At 44.0% G+C, this 15,516-nt stretch overlaps 2 protein-coding genes across 2 annotated transcripts in view; both read left to right on the forward strand.

The window, feature by feature from the left end:
- LOC311224940 (myotubularin-related protein 9) overlaps nucleotides 1-6,445 on the forward strand; it is a gene marked incomplete at its 5' end in the record, with an annotated part of 51,333 nt that extends 44,888 nt beyond the window's left edge. The window contains 2 exons of the mRNA XM_084310100.1: nucleotides 2,167-2,318; nucleotides 6,314-6,445. Coding sequence (XP_084166226.1) covers nucleotides 2,167-2,318; nucleotides 6,314-6,414 — 253 coding nt within the window. The 3' untranslated portion in view covers nucleotides 6,415-6,445. The remainder of the gene's footprint in view (nucleotides 1-2,166; nucleotides 2,319-6,313) is intronic.
- Nucleotides 6,446-11,203: 4,758 nt separating this feature from the next.
- tdh2 (L-threonine dehydrogenase 2) lies at nucleotides 11,204-14,222 on the forward strand (the record flags this gene model as incomplete). Its single annotated transcript, XM_084309425.1, has 8 exons — nucleotides 11,204-11,384; nucleotides 11,836-11,878; nucleotides 11,970-12,040; nucleotides 12,220-12,369; nucleotides 12,475-12,647; nucleotides 12,771-12,861; nucleotides 13,488-13,757; nucleotides 14,077-14,222. 8 exons carry the CDS (start codon nucleotides 11,204-11,206, stop codon nucleotides 14,220-14,222), a joined length of 1,125 nt encoding a protein of 374 aa, XP_084165551.1.
- Nucleotides 14,223-15,516: the final 1,294 nt, after the last annotated feature.

The raw sequence follows: 15,516 nt of genomic DNA on the forward strand, positions 1-15,516 counted from the left end.
TTGACCTCACCTTGTGAAAGCTTGGGAAGGAGGAGAGCAGGTGACCACACACCTGCTTATGAAGGTAAGCTGATGAGGGGTGTGGTCAGACTAATACTGGTATTAGAGGTACATTTGTGGTTTATTCAGTACGCGTGCACGTACGCGAGAGAGTGCAGTGTGATGCCAAGCATCGCCCCTAACTAACAGAACTTGGTTATAGTCATAACCTATCGTTATATTTAGCTTACAATAAATATAGTTACAATATAAATATAATCTAATATCTAATATATATAATCTAAAAATGCAAAATATATGCTCTGATTGAGTAAGTATACAGTATACACATAAGGTGCAGCATAAGGTATGTATGCCGGATAGTAGAGAGACTGGTACATTCCAGTTGATATGTGCAGATGAAGGGTTTAAACGCCAAGGTCCATTTTCACAAAGCCTCTTAGAATGGGAGTACAGATCTAGAATCAGCCTCAGTCTGTTAGTTTGAATAAGGTCAGAAAGACAAGTGTTTCTGGTCACTGATCTGGAGTCAGATTCGATCTGTTCGTTTTAATAAGGTCAGGAGGACAATTGTTTTTGGTCACTGATCTAGAATCAGCCTCAGTCTGTTAGTTTGAATAAGGTCAGGAAGACAATTGTTTCTGGTCACTGATCCATAATCAGCCTCAGTCTGTTAGTTTGAATAAGGTCAGGAAGACAATTGTTTCTGGTCACTGATCTAGAGTCAGCTTCATTCTTTTTGTGTGAATAACGTCAGGAAGACACATGTTCCTGGACCTGGTCACTGACCCCAGATCAGCACTCCTACTTTGGAGGGCTTTGTGAATACGGGCCTTGATATTATCCACACACAGGCATACATAGACATTTCCCGGGCCAGGGGCCAAACAACACTAAAACAGGTATAACTAAGAGTTCCATACTGCACAGAGGTCTGGCCCCTGGGGGAAGGGGCCCTGGCAGGGTTAAGGTTAGAGTTCTGGCCTGTGGGGGAAGGGGCCCTGGCAGGGTCTTGTGTGGACCCTGTATAAAATACAACAAATTCTGGCTCAAGAGTCTCTGGCACGACTTTTTGATTAAATTACATATCGAAAGTGTCTTTTTCAGCCAGGAAATGCCTAATGCAAATATTTTTATTTCAACTTGTCAATCTGAAAAGGGCTCCCAGGGAGCCTAAAACAAGAAGGGCAGGGGCAGCAGATTATGATCACATCCCCCACAGTCTTACTATTTTTTTTTTTTTTTATCCACTTTTTCTCCCATTTTTCTATATTTTTCTCCCATCCCAATTTCGTATCATCCAATTCAACCCTCCCCTGTCACGAACGCTGTTTCTTGCCTCCCACAAGCCGGCTGCAATGTGGACTAAGTCATACATAGCACAAGTCCCCTCCGGTACTTGAGGTAACAGCAGTCGCATCTTTTCACCTGCGCAGCTCGATCTCTCAGTGTCGAGGAGTAACGCGTGGGAGGCTCACGCTGCCCCCGACACTTCCTGATTCTACTGCGCAGTCGCACCAACCGACTTGTAGGAGTCGCTTGTTCACAACGTTCGATCCCCACCCTTCAGTTTTCCCTCCCCGTAATACGGCCAATGTGTATTACTGCGGACGACCAGCTAAACTGAAAACAATGTGGAGAGCTGGATTCGAACACGCGAATCCTAGCGTCTCCACACTGGTGGCGAGTGCCTTGCCCACTACACCACCTAGCCGCCCTGAGTCTTACTATTTTATAAGCAACATAGTGAATACAACGCACATAGTAAATAATGTGAGCTTTATAATGAAGTCTACGATCACACCAACAATCACTGTGTCAGAGAAGCAGTCAATAAGGTAGATATCTTGTTTTGGAACAAAACTCTTCCAAATTAGAACACAGTGTAGTTTATTTGTACATAAGCTATTTGACACTCACATTAAAATATCATTCTTACCTATTAAAGTCTTTGCCTACATGGTCTTGTCCCCTTCTCCACCACTTCATCATCACACGTCTCTCTCTCTCTCTCTCTCTCTCTCTCTCTCTCTCTCTCTCTCTCTCTCTCTCTCTCTCTCTCTCTCTCTCTCTCTCTCTCTCTCTCTCTCTCTCTCTCTCTCTCTCTCTCTCTCTCTCTCTCTCTCTCTCTCTCTCTCTCTCTCTCTCTCTCTCTCTCTCTCACAGGTGTGGCAGGGGGGTGAAGGAGAACACCCACTGTCTGTTCCAGGCCCTGCTGAAGCCTAGGGAGAGAGGACGCTACTCCAACCCGCTGTATGAGCCCAACGTGCTGGCCATCTGGCCCTCCGTACACCCCCAGTCCCTGCAGCTCTGGAGAGGTGATCTGCACAGAACAGACACTCGTCCTCCTTTCATTCACCTTGTGTCTCTAGGCAACAAGGACGCTGCCAGCTTGACCATTTTCTCTTTCAACTTCCTATGGGCTTGTGGCGCTGTGTCTAGAAAAGGATATATTAGCCTTTGAAGTCTTGTCAGTATTGAATGATAAATGCCATGGCCATGCCCCTTTGTTCTATTCAGTTGAAGTTGGATACGTCATTCATACGTATATCACTATCAATATCTCAGACACCACTAGTCCAATTTTGATTAAACTTGGGGTGATGATGCACTATACTGATTTGCCCCCGGGGAGGCACTATAATTATAGGTCAACATTTTTAAAGGAACACACAAATTATGGGAAAGCTAGCCTAGCTTAGCACAAATTAATGGAAGTGGATACGGATCAGCTAGCCTAGCTATTGGCCAAAAACACCTCTCTCAGAGTTGATCCGTATCCGCTTCCATTAATTTGTGCTAAGCTAGGCTAGCTTGCAGCCGGATAGTTTTCTACTGAATGCACAGTCACCACTGGCGACGTGGAGGAGAGAAACCTTATATGGGCTGTTCAAAGGGGATCCCCTAACTGGATGTCGGTGATTGTGATGGATCACGGTTTATGTGGGTTTTATTTTAGTTTATTCTAAGGTGCTTTGGCTTTATTTCGTCTTTCTGTGAGGGACATCTGTCTATTTCGTCTTTCTGTGAGGGACAGCTGTCAATCACTGGCCTCTGCAGTTAATTGCCATGTGGCATGGCAGGTGTGTGGGCTTGATTGCCACCTGATTGGTGTCAGGTGTACAGCGCCTTTAAGTAGGTTTGGTTGACTGTGTTCGGATGCTTGTCCATTTCATGTTTTCCCTCAATAGTAGAGGAGTGTCTCAAGCTCATGCTTCTAGGGTCTTCTCTGTCTCTACTAGTGCTATTGTTTTTTCTTGTTGGTCTGGTTATTTTGGGATTTTTACCCAGTTATTTTATACTGGTGTTTTGTGTTTCCTGCAGTTTTTATTTGTATTTATTTTATTTTTGTGTTTTACCCCACCCTCTCTCATCGCTCAGCGATTCCTGTGGTTACCTCTCTGGGCTAACTTTAAGATGATTCCCCTTTTTGTGTGTCTCTGCGAATCTGTGTGTGTGTCATATTCACTATAACCTCCGTCACTGCCCAATACTCCCTGCTGTTTGTTTGTCTTATTTTAACTTCACTGTTTTTTATACTTCTTGTTTATCTTATTATTTTCTTAACCTTGTCTTTTAACTGCTTTGCATACTGGGCATACTCACTATAACTGCACCCTGTGTGCCACTGTTTTATATTTCATACGTATACATTGTTTGTCTTGTTTTTAACTCCACTGACACTTTTGCCAAGATCATTGTTTTAATCTTGACTGTTCTGTTTTTATGCCCTGTAAGGTGACCTTGGGTGTTTTGAAAGGCGCCTCCAAATAAAATGTATTATTATTATTAGAATAGAACAGACGAATAATTGGTATGTATGTATGTAAATTATTTATTTGTATTATGTTTTTGGTAGATTTTTATTTGTTTGTACTACTGGGCAGTCTGGTAGAGAGAGAGAGAGAGAGAGGAAGAACGGGAGACAGAGCGGGGGGAAGACATTTGGCAAAGGACGCCGGGTCTGGGAATTGAACCCGGGTCGGCCGCTTCGCGACGCAGCGCGTTACATGGGTCGCCACTTGGGCGCCCCCGAAGAACCTTACTTTTAATAAAAATAAATAGAGCTAAGATCAACAAAAAAGCATAGGAAAAGGAGCGCTGGTATGAAAATAAGATAAATGCTAAAAGTCAAGGCTCGGAGCTCAGAGTATCGGAGTCATGTTCCCAGGGGGCAGGAGAACCGCTGGGATCCAGTTGAAGTAGAGCGGGCATGGTTAGATGCCGGTCACCTGAGTGGATCCATCGCGCCTGTGGTCGTCTGAATCAGTTTGAGGAAGAAGAGCCGCTGCAGTCGATGCTCTTAGCCACATCAAGGACGGCGCAGGGAAGATCACACCACCTTGACCATCACCTCGAGTAGGGATGTCCCGTTCCGATCACGTGATTTTCCGAAGATTTTAATTTCTTTTTTTATTCAACAAACATGACCATGTTCACGTCTTAAACTCATACTGAGGCCTTAGTTTTGGTTTTAAATTGCATATCATCATTCATTTATTTATTGTCACACAGAGCAGAAGAATTTTGCCAAAACAAACCAATAGTATCCAGCTGCAGAACGACAGACCAGCCACACTCTCAGACCCAAACGCATTTCCCTTGATTTAATTATACATCAAATGATTTATGTCAAGGATTGCAATGCCTCGCTTGAATGAAGTTAACTTTTCACCTGGATAACGTCAACATTCAGGGTGAATGTAATGTGAGAAATTGGGATTAAAAAATAATAATAATAATAATAATATTTGTAAAAAAAAAAAAAAATCGGATCGGGAAAGATCAGTATCGGTAGATACTCAAAATCACATGATCGGGATCGGATAGGGAGCAAAAAAATTTGATCGGGACATCCCTAACCTCGAGACATCCACTCACAGAGAGACAGGGAGACCGGGACAGGGGTTCGAGAGCTCCTGTGTTCGCAGTGGGCAGACATAGGAGCAATAAATCCATGTAATACGCATATATATATATGCATACGTAGTAGCAATAGAATCAAAGTATACAGTATAAGAAATTTATGAAATTACCGTAATAAATAGAACTAAGAACAAAGAGGCATAGGACTAGAAGCGCTAGTATACAGGATGAGATACAAGAAGATGGCTTAGGGCCATTTGCCCTGGGGGGCAGGAGAACCACTCAGAACAGGTTGAAGTAGAGCAGGCATGGTTAGACGTTGTAGGTCAGACAGAAGGCGGCATGAAGCGGATCCATGAGTGGTGCTCATATCCAGTATGAGGTAGAACAGAGTCACTGCAATCTGTATCTCTACAAACTAACACTCGAGACATCTACTCACAGAGAGACAGGGACAGGGACAAGCCATATTAGGCATACAAGCAAGGCACATAACCTCCAACTGCCCCAATGGAGCTGCTCTGTGGCCAACAGCACAGGACCATGGTTGTACTGTGGTATCTCTGGTGTGTGTGTGTGTGTGTGTGTGTGTGTGTGTGTGTGTCTCTCTACTCCCCCAGGCAAGTGTGAATAAGAATGTATTCTTAGTCAAGTGATCCATCTTGAACTGTCATTCAAATCCCACATAAATAAATAACATCACACGGTCTGCTTACTTCCACCTACGCAACATAAATTGTCTCCGCCCCTCACTTACACCTACCAGCACCGCTATTCTTGTTCACGCCCTGGTCACATCCCGCCTGGATTACTGTAACTCCCTCCTCATTGGTCTCCCACACAAGTACCTCTATAAACTCCAACTGGTCCAAAACTGGTCCGCCCGAATTATCACTAGAACTCCCTCCACCAACCACATCACTCCTGTTCTCCACCAACTTCACTGGCTGCCTGTTAAGTCACGCACTGACTACAAAGTATTACTACTCACTTTCAAGGCCCTCCATAACCTAGCCCCTCCTTATCTCACAGAACTTCTCCAGTCCTACACTCCCTCTCGGTCACTCAGATCCTCCTCTTCCTTCCAACTTGTCACTCCCCCTTCCCGTCTGACTACCATGGGACCCAGAGCCTTCTCCTGCTGTGCCCCCGCCTCTGGAATTCCCTACCACAAGACATCTGTGAAATAGATAACCTTTGTTTCCCATCTCAAAACACATCTGTTCATTCGGGCATATTCACTTTAATTTTAAGTTTATTATAACTGCTCCCCTATGTAACTATGTAACTCTGTAATACTGTGTTTTTACTGTGTGTAATTGTATTTGTTTTTAACCCTGTACGGCGACCTTGGGTGCTCAGAAAGTCGCCTTGAAATAAAATGCATTATTATTATTATTATCTTCTTAAATATTCCTGCTGACGTACACCCCTGTTTCACCCGCAGGGCTTTTCCTGCGCTGGACCCCACAGGCCTGCCACCTGGAGGAGTCCCAGGAGGAGATGAGGAACATGCTCATTGAGTGGAGCAAGATGACAGCCAGGTGATGCTGGACCCAGAGACTGGATTGGTTAAAACACACATTATGTTATGATATGAATGATATGGGGGGGGGGGGGGGTCAAGATCAAGCATTTGATCTAAGTATAAGCATTTTGATTAGGGTAATTAAATAATTTATCAAAAGCACAGTACGATAAGTAGGTCAACTAGGACAAAATGGTTAAGCAGCACTGCAGAGCAGAATTGTAGGCTGATAGAAATTATGTCCTCATAGTTGTTACTGGGTGCCTTAACACTTTGATTGCCAGCCATGCGGTGCGCCTTACCCCTGTTGAATGCCACCACCCACTTCAATGATAGAGCTCTCATATTTGCAAACGCATAAACTATGTCTTAGATTATGGCTATGTGTCTAATCTGGCCGTCGCTTATCAATGACTTGTTTGCAGTCAACATTGTCCAAACGGATTGTTTTTTAATCGGTTCATTTCCGTTTTATACCATTTTGAAAAACTCTAGTTTTTTTGAAAGTTTCAGGAAAATATAAAGATTCTGTGATAAACGCCCTTTACTGGAATATTCTGGAATACACAAAAAACGTTGTCATTTTTCGGCCTATTTATGAATAGTTTTCAAATAAACGCTAGATTATCGATAGTATATGTGTACTTATGCACGCTATATAAGCGGGCTGAAAAATCGAATCTCTTATTTCCTGATCACACACACACACACACACACACATATGGCACACGCTGATATCTCTGTGAAGAAAGGTCTGATTATCCTAAGACTGGTAAAATAGATTCCTTACCTCAGATCAGATGTTCTCCAAAAAGATTATTCCAATTCCTGATCACCATTCCAAATATCGATTGCGTTTATTGATCCAGCGCTGGGTACTGGAAATATGTATCCCACGCTGTTTTGCGGCTCGGCAATGACTTGGATCCTCTCAGGTGGCTTGCCGGAGAAGTAAATAGAGAAGGCATGTGTCAGTGGAGTGGGATGTTCTGAAGCCAGAATGGAATTCATAGTGAAGGAAATCGGTGGTGGTTTTCAATGTATGTGATGTATAGATTGGGGCGGAGATGACCACATCTAACGGTGCCAGGTCAGAGAGGGCAGAAATGTGTTTGCCTTAGCAGACAGTGATAGACGGTGGTTCAGAGCGAGCAGGGTGTTAGTGTGAGTACCACACTGAGCAAGGCAGAATGTTTTGAATCCCCCAACAAAGATAACGGCGGGGCAGGAGACACAGGAGCAGGGCGATGGAGGTTTTTACAGTAATGAAACGTTTTAATGGTGTGAAAGGTTATAGGCATGGTCTTGGCTAACGACCAGGCCTGACCACCATTGGACTGAATAGCAGAAGGACGATAGACTGAACACACCGAAAGATCATTAGAATAGACTTTTCAAGGACAATACAATCTGATAACATCTGGGCTGAGGCTTCTGTTTATATCAATAAACAACGCTCTTTCAAGAAAGGTATGCTGTCAAGGTGTCGAATTCTTACGAAGGTGGTGAGACATTACGGTGGCGGATTGCACTAGCAGGGAGAGATAAGGATTGTAGCAGCCAGTGTATGAGACGTCGGAGAGATAAAACACAACGCAGATGGGGAGATGATTACACAAGCCAAACAGATGAAGACGTGATACTGGCCGATTGATCAGAATCTAACAATAGATTAGATTTGTTTCCGCAAGGCACTTTTCGACCTGTTCGTAGACTATTTTTTTTAGATAGAGGTAAGAATAGAAACAGGGCGGTAGTTGCCTGGGTCTAATTTGCTGCCCTTTTTGTGCAGGGGGGTCACTCTCGCAATTTTGAAGTCTTTGGGGACGTGTCCCTGTTTTATTATGTGTGTGTGATGACGGGTGATGGCGGCTGCTGAGTCTCTGAGGAATTTGGATGGGATATTGTCATGGCCAGTGGTCTTGTTTGGTTGGAGGGCGCTCAGTTTTCTGAGTACCTCACCTGTTGATACCATTTCAAGTTTGAAGTCGTCTTTGCGAACCCATAGGTTTTTGTAGTAGGCTAGGATGTGTTCTACCCCAAAATGCCCTGAGTGGGAGGGTAGTTTATTAAGCAGTGTTGTGGCTATGTTTGTGAAGAAATTTTTTAAGTATTTGGCCACATCCAGCTTGTCTACCAATCCTACCATACCCTACCTCACCATACCTTACCCACCATACCCTACCATAACCTACCCTACCCACCATATCCTACCCTACCCACCATACCCTACCTGCCATACTCTACCCTACCATACCCACCATACCATAGACTGAGTCTCTCATTACAAGACACTGGTATTGAACAAGTGAAGGAGGCCAAATTGTTGGGTGTAACTATTGACGAGGCACTATTATGGTCTACTCAGATTAATAACATGGTTACCAGGATGAGTAGAAACATCTCCATAATAAGAAGAAATGCTTGCCTCCTAACGAATACAACAATTTAAATGGTAGTACAATCTTTAGTCTTGTCCCATCTTGACTACTGCCCAGCCATTTGGTCTAGCGCGTCAAAGCAAGAGCTTAGTAAACTCCAGCTCACTCAAAATAGAGCTGCCCGACTCACTCTTCACTGCTCTATAAGGAATAGTGTGGAGGGAATGTATGCTAGACTGTCGTGGAGGAGGGTGGACGAGAGACTAGCATGCAGTTTGATTCGGTTTTTAAAGAACATTTGTACCTTAGGTAAACCCACTCAATTGTATTATAATATGCTTTTATCCACCAATGATAGACATGACCATAATACCAGACATGCTTCAAGTAGTCGCTTTACCCTACCTCTGCCTAGAACCAACGCTCTAAAGAAAACTGCAATGTATAGAGCCATAACATATTGGAATAGGATCCCATTACATATCATACGGACGAAAACAAGGACAGTTTAAAAAAGAAACTTAAAGGAGCCATAATCCGGAAAGAAATCAATATATGTCATGCATGAGTGTAGGTGCAGCCATGTTTACTTTGTGTGTTTTTTTTTTTTTTTAAAGGTATGGTGAAATGGATTCACCTATGACATTTTGTTTTATTTTCTATTGATTATGTATGTGATATATGACTGATTTACACTGAATGTTTCATATTTGTATGTGTATATCTGTGAGGACCCCAGGAAGAATAGTCAACACGTTGATGAGGACTAATGGGGATCCTAATAAACATAAACATACCCTACCTACCATACCCTACGCTACCCACCATATCCTATACTACCATATCCTATACTACCCTACCCACCATACCCTACTCACCCTACCCTACCCACCATACCCTACCCTACCCACCATACCCTACTCACCCTACCCTACCCACCATACCCTACCCACCATACCCTACCCACCATACCCTACCCACCATACTCTACCCACCATACCCTACCCACCATACTCTACCCACCATACCCTACCCACCATACCCTACCCACCATACTCTACCCACCATACCCTACCCACCATACTCTACCCACCATACCCTACCCACCATACCCTACCCACCATACTCTACCCACCATACCCTACCCACCATACTCTACCCACCATACCCTACCCCATCCTCCCTCCATGCTGGCTTCTGAAGGTTCTTAAACACATGTTACTTTTGATATGATACAGTACATATAATACAAAAAGAGCGCTAGACACAATCCAGATACACATATAATTGGAACATCTGTGAGTGTTTGTGTGTTGTATGGTTGTGTATGGTATTATGTTCTGTATAGGAATGATATTTCATATGATATATGAAACTTGATATGAATGCCATGAGAGTTGTTGGCTATACCACACATTTCGTAGGCAGAAACCTATACTGTGAAATTATTCCTTAATGACTGCTGACGACTATGTACCACCATACTACTGTGTTCTTTTGTATACTTATAAACATTCTTTCATAAGTATATATGTGTTGGTGTCTTTTCATACTTTCTGGACCACCACTTAGAAAGGAGGTTTCTCACTATCATCTGGCCCTTTATATTTACCTATTATCTAATTATATTACCATCAAACCTCAACTATAGGCTCTGTAGCCTATTATTCTACCACAAATGATTAATGTAAGAGTTCTATAACATTTACAGATAGGTCTAAATGGCACCTGTTATCTGTGTTTTCTTATTATTAGGCATCAGTGGGATGCCTCACTCACAGCTCCACACACACGCACGCACACACACACACACACACACACACACACACAGTCACACACACAGTCACACACACCTCCCAGTCTTGTTAAGCTCAGCTAAACACTGCACACAATACAAATCCCTGTGAGCAGCTAGTCAGCATGTTTGCCCACATGGAGCTTTGCAAGCCGGAGACTGTAGTCCTGCTCAGTGAAGAGGCACAAGCTCTGGTGATTATATCAGGGACAACAAGAACCACATAGCCCAGCATGACTTTCTACCACCGCGTATTCACCCAATGCTTGCTCGGTGCTCTCAGACGGGTGGTGGTCTCTTAATTCTCAAATACAATGAAATCCGTTTCAGCAGTCCAATTTTCATAAATCACTGTTGTCGCAGAGTGTAGTGTTCTTCGCCTCGGATCAACAAGTGGTTCTTCCACTGATTCCCGATTTTGCCAGCACACAGGTAATGTGTATTTTACAACCTAATTCATTTCCGTCTGTCTGTTTGTAGTTTAGTTCTAAAGCCATCATTAGTGTTCAGGTCATGTTTATTATTTCTAGGGCTGTGATCATTCCAATTCATAATATACAGTAAGGCTCACACAAGCAGTTGGTGATATAGTCAACTATCTCCAGTTCAACTTTTCAGGGGCAGCAGCTCGATATGCAGTCGGGTGTGCGGGTTTGCGTGTCCTCCGCAGCTCTGTTTGGCCCGTTTTGCCGCGGTTGTCAGAACAGGGCCCGGCTTGGCTTCGGCTGGTCGCCCAGACAGATCAGCAGCTGGAACAGCCAGAAGTCCGCAGACCCCCCTCCATACTGGGACAATCCCCGTATCCTTATCACAGGTGACATCTCTCTTTTTTCTCTTCACATCGCTCTTGTCTTTGACAAAACAAGCCCTGACATGTGTTTCAAAGAGGACTCGTAGCGCAGAGGGCAGAAGTGGACACTACGGCCATGTGTGTTTTTCTTTTTCGTGTTGTTTTCACTGTTCATTGGCGGCAGGAATTCTTTTTTCATTCATCACAATGGGCTGTGTGGCAGACAAGCTCTGGTGGCATAAAGGAGCCAGCAGGGTAGGATAATGGCTCGTAGCCACGTTTTGTCTCTGCATAAAGCTGTAGTGAAAAGGTCACTGCTCAGTCGAAGCACACAGCGCATCAAACACATTTATTTCACATCATAATATGCCTCCAACTCCAAGCACCAAGAAACTAGGTTTTTCTAACTCTTTCTGATTTACACCAGGAGTATACTTCATCTTTTATTCATTTGATCTATCGTTTCTCTTTGAAGGCGGCCTTGGACAGTTAGGTGTGGGGCTCGCACAGATACTGAGGTGAGACGTTGACAGTTGCCTGGAGGTTTGCTTGCTCTTTTGACTCACAAGGTATCGCGTTGCATGTTGTAATCTGTAAATTGATTAACAGGAAACGGTACGGAACAGAAAACGTAATCCTATCGGATATCAAGAAGCCTCCGCCGCATGTGTACAGCGACGGTATGTCAGATCAATTTGAAATTCAAATGATTTAAAAAATAATTTCATTCAAAATGCAGCTTCTGGGTGTTTCCCTCAGTTTACACCCTTCTCCAAATTCACAGAACAGTTCTGCTTTTCAAATAAACCATTTTGCCTGACCTCGGCGGATCTCTCCTCTCCCTCTCTCATGCCATTAGGTCCATTTGTGTATGCTGATGTGTTGGACTACAAACACCTCAGAGAGCTCATTGTGAACAACCGGGTCACTTGGTTGATCCACTACAGCGCTCTGCTCAGCGCCGTAGGGGAGGCTAACGTGGCCCTGGCTCGCAAGATCAACATCACAGGTCTGCTCCAATATTACACCCACACACCATGTACTACAGGACCGCCTCTTACGGCAGCGTTCTCTCTGAACTGTCCAAACGTCTCGTTGTGTTTTCTCCAAATAGGCCTTCACAATGTGCTGGATCTGGCCTTGGAGAACTGCCTGCGTCTCTTTGTCCCCAGCACCATCGGAGCCTTCGGGCCTTCCTCTCCCCGTGACCCCGCACCTGACCTCTGTGTCCAAAGGCCCCGCACCATCTACGGGGTGTCCAAAGTGCACGGAGAACTGATGGGTGAGGTGAGACTGATTACACACACGAGGGCGCGGTCACAAACATACGCTCCATGGACGTTTGGGGATTGTTGAAATCCAGTGACCGACAGCGTCTGCTTCCCGGTGTCTATGTCCTTGTCTGTTCAGTATCTTCATCATAAATATGGCCTGAACTTCCGCTGCCTTCGCTACCCAGGCGTGATCTCAGCCAACACACAGCCTGGGGGAGGAACTACAGGTACTGCTTCACCTCCCTTCCCCTTTAGTGTTGAATCCTTTAGTCTTGAATGTATGACGTTATATATTTATATATATATAATATACAGTACGTCTTGCACTGTCTGGTGCAAGTCCTGTACTGACCTTCGTATCGTGTGTCTGTTGTGAAACAAGTCTCTGCTTTGCCAGTATCACCAAGACAAAATCCTGTCTGTCCTCCTCTAAAGAAATCCATACTATTCATGTACTATACTATTCATACTAATAACTTGACTGTTATTAACTTGACTGGATTTTGTCATCTTATCAAATAGTTGTTGGCTAAATGTAATCTATTAAATTCCATGTCCCACATTATTACTTCTGCAAATGTATGGGAATCATGTAGCAATGGATTTTTAAATCTAGTGCCAAAGCATATTTTTTATGTGATGTGTTAATAGTTTTCCATTAATGACTAATAGCTCATTCAGCGTTAAATATATATATATATAAATAAAAGGTCAATTGACTAAGAGGGGACTACTCTCGTACTTAACACAAATCATGAATCACGAATCATAACATGAATCAGATCTTCAGGAAGCTTTTACAGGTCCTCCAAGCACGCTGGCATCTAAGCTCTCCAGATGTCTTCTCCTGTAGACTATGCAGTCCAGATCTTCCACGATGCCCTCAGCACAGGTCACCACGAGTGCTACCTGCGCCCGGACACCCGTCTACCCATGATGCACATCTCTGACTGCCACCGTGCCACGGTGGAGTTCATGGAGGCCCCCGAATGCCAGCTGTCCTTGCGCACGTACAACATCGACGCCATGAGCTTCACCCCCGAAGAGGTGGCCCAGGAGATCCGCAAGCACCTGCCTCACCTCAAGGTCACCTACAACCCCGACACTGTCCGCCAGACCATTGGTATGTAAACATTTGCGGTGTGTATGTTTTATTTTTATTTCTATAGGTTTTGATCAGTTGAAAATTAACAACATCTGTGTAGTCTCAGTGTTTACAATCTAAGACTCCTGCTTTTCTCTCTGCAAACATGCCTTTGAGTAATCCAAAAAGTAATCACTTACTTTTCTAAAAGTATCTGTAATCAAATTCCTATGTTTTACAATAATAACAATGGGTTAAAGTTACCATTACCAGTCAGTCCTTGGTGGGTTCCGACCAATGGCCACCTGTTATTAACGATGTGTACAAATATTATCTAAACGTGACTGTCATTTCACAGCGGACAGCTGGCCCGTGAGATTCGACGACTCCAACGCCAGGAGGGATTGGGGCTGGGCTCCGGCCTACACCCTGGAGACATTGGTCTCAGACATGCTCAGTTCCATCCGAGACAAGAGGACCAGCGAAGGACTAATGATCAGCTAGCAAAGCCCGCTTCACAGAGACTGGGCGAACCTGTCACCTACCCCTTAAAGTCCACTTCAACCTGGGTTTACACACAATACAGTAAAACTTCCTTCCATCTGCCGGTATGAGTTGTCTGCCAGAATCTTCAGTTTCTCCGGAATACTCGACCAAAGAACCAGGGATTGTTCCTCCATTAGGGATTCTCAGCCAGAGCCTCTCTCACCTTATAGTCGACACTGAAAAGTTGACTGCCAAGCAAGCATCAGACACACCCACACACACACGAATGTACACATGCACACACTTGGAGACACACACACACACACACGCATGCACACACACACACACACACACACACACACACACACACACACACACACACACACACACACACACACAATCCTCCTAGCAGCCTTGTTCTTTTTCAGGGAACCATAATACTGTCAACCATTCTCTTCTGTTGTCACTATCTTCATTTTCTGTTGGTTTAATTGTTATAACGACTTAGAAACGATTTTACAAACAGGGCTCACGTCTCTGAGGAAACGGCAAATGGTTTCTATTTTTATTATTTTCTTTCAAGTATCATATCACATCAAAGTGTCAAATAATACATCCATCAATGCAACCACACTGTTAACAGCATGTTATACATTGTGGGCCATTGCACAGACATAGTTTAAGCAGGGTGGCCTGGTGGTTAGAGAATTGGAAAGTCACAGGTTCAATCCCCCACAACAACAACAATAATAATAATAATAATAATAATAATAATAATAATAATAATAATAATAATAATAATAATAATAATAATAATAATAATAATAATAATAATATCTTAAATTTATATAGCGCCTTTCAGGAGACCCAAGGCGCTTAACAGCTAAGGGAGGGGGACAGGGAACAACGTAACAACAAAATATTAATCGAAAGGAAAGAATGAAAGAAAAAAGGGGAAATCAGGCAGAGTCATTTACAAATTTGGTGAAAAGGTGGGTTTTGAGTTGGGATTTGAAAGAGTGCAGGGATGTAGCACTACGGATGTTTGGAGGGAGTGAGTTCCAGAGGGTGGGTGTGGCCACAGAGAAGGCTCTGGGCCCAACAGTCCGCATGTTGGTGGTGGGGATGGAGAGGAGACCGGAGTCAGAGGACCGCAGCCTCCGGGGCGGGATGTAGGGATGGAGGAGGTCCGCTAGGTACTGGGGGGCAAGGGAGTGAAGGGCTTTGTAGGTGATGAGGAGGATCTTGAAATTGATGCGGGACTTGACTGGAAGCCAGTGGAGGTGGATGAGGGTGGGGGTGATGTGGTCCT

This window comes from Notolepis coatsorum, assembly GCF_963971535.1.
Source record: "Notolepis coatsorum genome assembly, chromosome: 3".
Lineage (NCBI taxonomy): Eukaryota > Metazoa > Chordata > Actinopteri > Aulopiformes > Paralepididae > Notolepis > Notolepis coatsorum.